Source organism: Coffea eugenioides, chromosome 7 (genome assembly GCF_003713205.1).
Source record: "Coffea eugenioides isolate CCC68of chromosome 7, Ceug_1.0, whole genome shotgun sequence".
Lineage (NCBI taxonomy): Eukaryota > Viridiplantae > Streptophyta > Magnoliopsida > Gentianales > Rubiaceae > Coffea > Coffea eugenioides.
This window is the reverse complement of record NC_040041.1, coordinates 10,713,161-10,717,443: the sequence shown is the minus strand read 5'-3', so window position 1 is coordinate 10,717,443 and position 4,283 is coordinate 10,713,161. Positions and strand designations below refer to the sequence as shown.

At 34.0% G+C, this 4,283-nt stretch overlaps 1 protein-coding gene across 1 annotated transcript; it reads right to left on the bottom strand.

Moving 5' to 3' along the window:
- Positions 1 to 3,580: 3,580 nt before the first annotated feature.
- LOC113778681 (monothiol glutaredoxin-S6-like) lies at positions 3,581 to 3,945 on the bottom strand. Its single transcript, XM_027324158.1, has one exon. It carries the CDS (start codon positions 3,910 to 3,912, stop codon positions 3,604 to 3,606), a length of 309 nt encoding a protein of 102 aa, XP_027179959.1. The 5' UTR covers positions 3,913 to 3,945; the 3' UTR covers positions 3,581 to 3,603.
- Between the last annotated feature and the right edge of the window lie 338 nt (positions 3,946 to 4,283).

Sequence of the window (4,283 nt, the reverse complement as noted above, 5' to 3'; positions counted from 1 at the left end):
CTCCATTCAAAATGTTATTTGAGTTTTGATAATTATACTCCAAAATCAATTCAAGTTCGCCGATTTGAAGTAGCTAGCTGAGGCTTCTTTTTTTCTTTTCTTTTCTTTTGGGAGCAAATGAAGAAGAGCAGTAAAAGCTTGTAAAAGCAAGAGGCTTTATTTTGTTATACAACCCTACTTCTAACTGGAGAAATCGAGTACAGGTCCGAAAATGATTTTAGTCCAATCTATATATAGCTTGTTGAGGCTTTACATTGTTATCCAATATGATTTTAGTCCTTGTGGGTTAGAGGTGGCAATATAGATAAATGGTTTATAATTGGTTTTGACTTAATGGATTAAATAAAAACCAATTATCCATTTATAATCCATTTAAATATTTTGATTACTTTTTTTTTTTTTGTATTACCATTTCTTGTAATATGAAGATACTTTTTTATGTACTTGTAAATTTTAGTTGTTGAAAATGACAAAAATCAATAAATGACAAAAATAATTGGAACTAACCATGAAGATTGTTGTACAAATAGCCATATGGTAATTAATGGGGGATTAATGGGGATTGAATCATATCATAATCTAAGGAGGGAGGTCCAACTGGGCCTCCGGAGGATTAAACCACACTCGTATGAATTTTTTTTGAAAAAATCACATATTGTGACAATTAATAGGAGGTAATATTTAAACTCTTGATCTTCCACCTTATCAAGCCTAAATCCTTAAGTTGGGTTAAAACCAGAATGGAACACAAGCATTTAGTCATACTGGAAAGGTAAAGGCTGCCTTTCTTTATTTGTCACTTCTGAGCAAGACTTAAGCAGGCAAGGCACTAGTTGCTCTCTTTATTTTTTGTCCAAAATTAAACTTTGAGTTAAAAGGTCGGAACTAGTACATCATTGAATTAGCAGAAATTGAGACACCACGTTTATGATTTGATGGCGGCTGCTAGTTGCCATCATCATCAGCATGTTCATAAGGCCGGTGGAATAAATGCGGAGGAGGCCAACACTAAGGAACAGAGGAATGAGATAGAGTTGAAAAACATGTAACAAGAAATCCTTTCCTTTTCTTTTATTTGGTTTTTAAGTAAATGGATATATATGGCTTTTGTGGATAATCCATATAAATCCATTTAATTTAATGATTTTATTTTGGTCAACCATTTAAAACCAACACTATAAATGGATAATCCAAATCCATTTAATTATGGATTATATGGATGGATAAATGGATCTCAATCCAAATTGTCGTCTCTATTGTGGGTTTGAGTTAAGGCGTGGTTTATGTATACACATTCAAAAATAACAAAACAGGATGGTAAGATTATGTCCAAGGTTAGTCATCAAGTCAGCAATCGTTGAAAACAATTTGTAGACGCAATATATGTACTAACACAATAGATATAGATATTTAAATATCAATTATGGACACTAAAAAAAATAAAAACACAGTTTCTAATGCAAACACTATATTAATATTTGCACGTCGTTGTCTAAGTGTCTACATTTGATAATTTGATATGTACATTACGATCGTTCTTGTAATTTTTTTTTCTTGTAGTCGAGAACAGAACTGAAAGCTATATTACGTTGTAGACAAATAAAATTTATTTAGTCAAGATTAAATGAATTGAATTGATCTTGATTAAATTAAATTAAATTGTATAAGTCCATTATGTTTTGGACTGTCAAATTGGGCCAATATTATATGGGCTATTAAGTCAAATTAAATTTGTAATGTCCATTTAAATTGAGTGAATTAATTGATTTATTCACAATTGACTATTTAGATTGGCCCATTATTTAAGCCCAAGTTCAATGGATTTCTTGAGGAACAAGTGATCCAAAAATGCAGGGGATTCTGGGGGTTTTCTTGAAGACCTAGCCTACATATTTTGGCTATAAATAAAGGTCTTGCCTCAAGGCAAAGATATAGAAAAATCCCTAACGTTCGGAGAAACTCTGTCAAATTCTCTCAAGAGCTTTTCCTTCTATCCAAGTCCAAATCAAGTCAAACAAATCCTCTTGCCATTGGTGCTGAAGACTTAAGAGTTCCAAGTGTTCAACGTCATCATCAAGTCAATCGTTTTCTACGCCGAAATTGTAGGAAACACCCTTTCGATTGGAGAACAAGCCTTTCGGCCCTTCAATTGAAGCTATTCGAAGAGAAGAATCAGGGGATTAATTTCTTTGATTCAAGAATTTTCAGAGATTGTAACCCGCTCATTATTTGATTCAATCAATTTGATATTTGTGCAAGTTTTCTTGTCTTTTATTTTAGGCAATAAAATTTGTGTTTGTAAAGCAAATGGATTAACTGCTCTCAAGGGCTTCAAAGTTTCTTTAACCTTAAAAGAACCTGAACAACAAGCAGTCCAGATGGTTTGGTCTCCATTTTCAGGATATATAAGGTACAAATTAAGAGGTTAGCAGTAGCAAGCTGCTGCTTGAGCATTCTGACCTGATCAGCTAACAATTCACAAGCCTCGAGAAGTCATGGGTTAAAGTTCTTGCAAGATTTTGTCGTTGATCAGTTTAGTGAGGTTTGTCTGCCTGATGTGGAAAACGGAATCTTGGGTTTGAGACCTAATTCCATACCATCAATAAATCTGCCAAGAAACCATTTAGAATTCTTATGTGTTGTTCGTGTAGTTATGATTTTAGTATTTATATTCATTCTTTTATTTCTTAGTATCCTTTTGAACAAGGGCTTGGAGCCGCTAGTAGCAAGATTTTGTTTTTTTTTCCTTTCTGACATTTTCTTACGAAAGTAAGAATTTTTGGCAAATAAACCTAACAAGATTTTGTTGAAATCGTGCTTCTTGCAAGTGTAGAGGAAGCTCAACAGGTGCTGGCTACAGAAGGATGCCATGCTGGTCAATAGTACTGGTTGCCTTTCGCTAGGCTGAATCCTAAGGGGTCTCAAACCACATCCCTATCCTGATTCACTTTGGACAGCTGCGTGAAATTTTTAGTAGTTTTGTGTTCTATTTGTTTGCCTTTTCCTTGCATATTTCAACTGGCTTAAATAGGCCTAATTAAAGGTTATTGTAATTAATACATCGTTATCAAGACTAATTACCAATTATTCTATTGGTTAATTAAGCCCTGTTCTCATGAATTAATGCACTCAAAGGTTTTCTTGAACCCTTTTGAAACATTCTTGAAAGTCATGAATCGTGCATCACTTTGTTTAGGATTCGATTCCCTATCGCTAATTATTTAAGTTGAGTTGGTAATTAGGACATCTAGTGGTCAAGTTTAAATACCACAATCGCCATTTGTATTACTATATATTAAGTAAAATTTATTAAATTATTTATCAAACTAAATATATAAAAGAAGAATATTCACTGAAGTTATTTATTCTTCTTGGATTAATTAGAAGAGGACTTTAAAAAGTGACCACACGGACATACCTGACTTTATATGCTAATAAAACTAAAAAAGGCTCCAAAACCCGGTCTTACTACAACTAGTACAGCTTCATGCCAGAATCCTTGACACCCCCAAGGTGGCTTTTATGCAAGAAAGGGAGAAAAAAACTAAACAAAACCAAAAAAGACAGAGGAAAAGAAATCTATAGATGGTGCCTGAAATGTAATCACATCCATATAGCGTTGGCTTCGATAAGCAGTGGCTTCAACTTGCCCTTAACATTGAGGCTCATAACCTCATTGGAACCACCAACAAAAATCTTACCTATGAAAACAGCAGGAACACTAGGATTACATCCTAATGTTAGCAATGCATTCTCAACTTCTCTTCCTTTTGGAAGTTGATCAAGCTCATAAACCGTAGGGTTCGCGCCAAAGCTGCTTATCAGAATCTTGATAGCATGGGAAATGCAGCAGTTGCTCTTGCTGAAGATCACCACTGGCTTTTCTGACCCCAATTTCCTCACTGTTTCCATTCTACTTTCTATAAAACTTGCTAGTCAAGAAGTTAAAAAGTTCGAACTACTACTTGAGTTGATAGGAAGTTTATGACTTGGTTTGAGAAAAATCCTGAATTGTACAAAGGTATATATAGAGGGCTAAGGATGATGGATTGTAATACTTCTGTTCAGATAGGAAAAGTGGGAAATGTGTCAGATTTTGCTTCTAAAGTTGATGCTTCAGAAATATCAGCAGCTATTCGAATAGGGTAAAGGTTCAATCTGTCTTATGTAACACATAGAATCTTAAGTTGCGTTAGCATGCTGACAACATAAAAATTAGAAAAGTAGTAGTGGATGATTTCTTCTTTTACTAGAAAGATTCTAAGGCCTGGAAGGTTTACTAT

What these genes read in the sequence shown, in the direction of transcription:
- LOC113778681 (XM_027324158.1), bottom strand. Translation starts at nt 3,912, where the DNA reads ATGGAAACAGTGAGGAAATTGGGGTCAGAAAAGCCAGTGGTGATCTTC.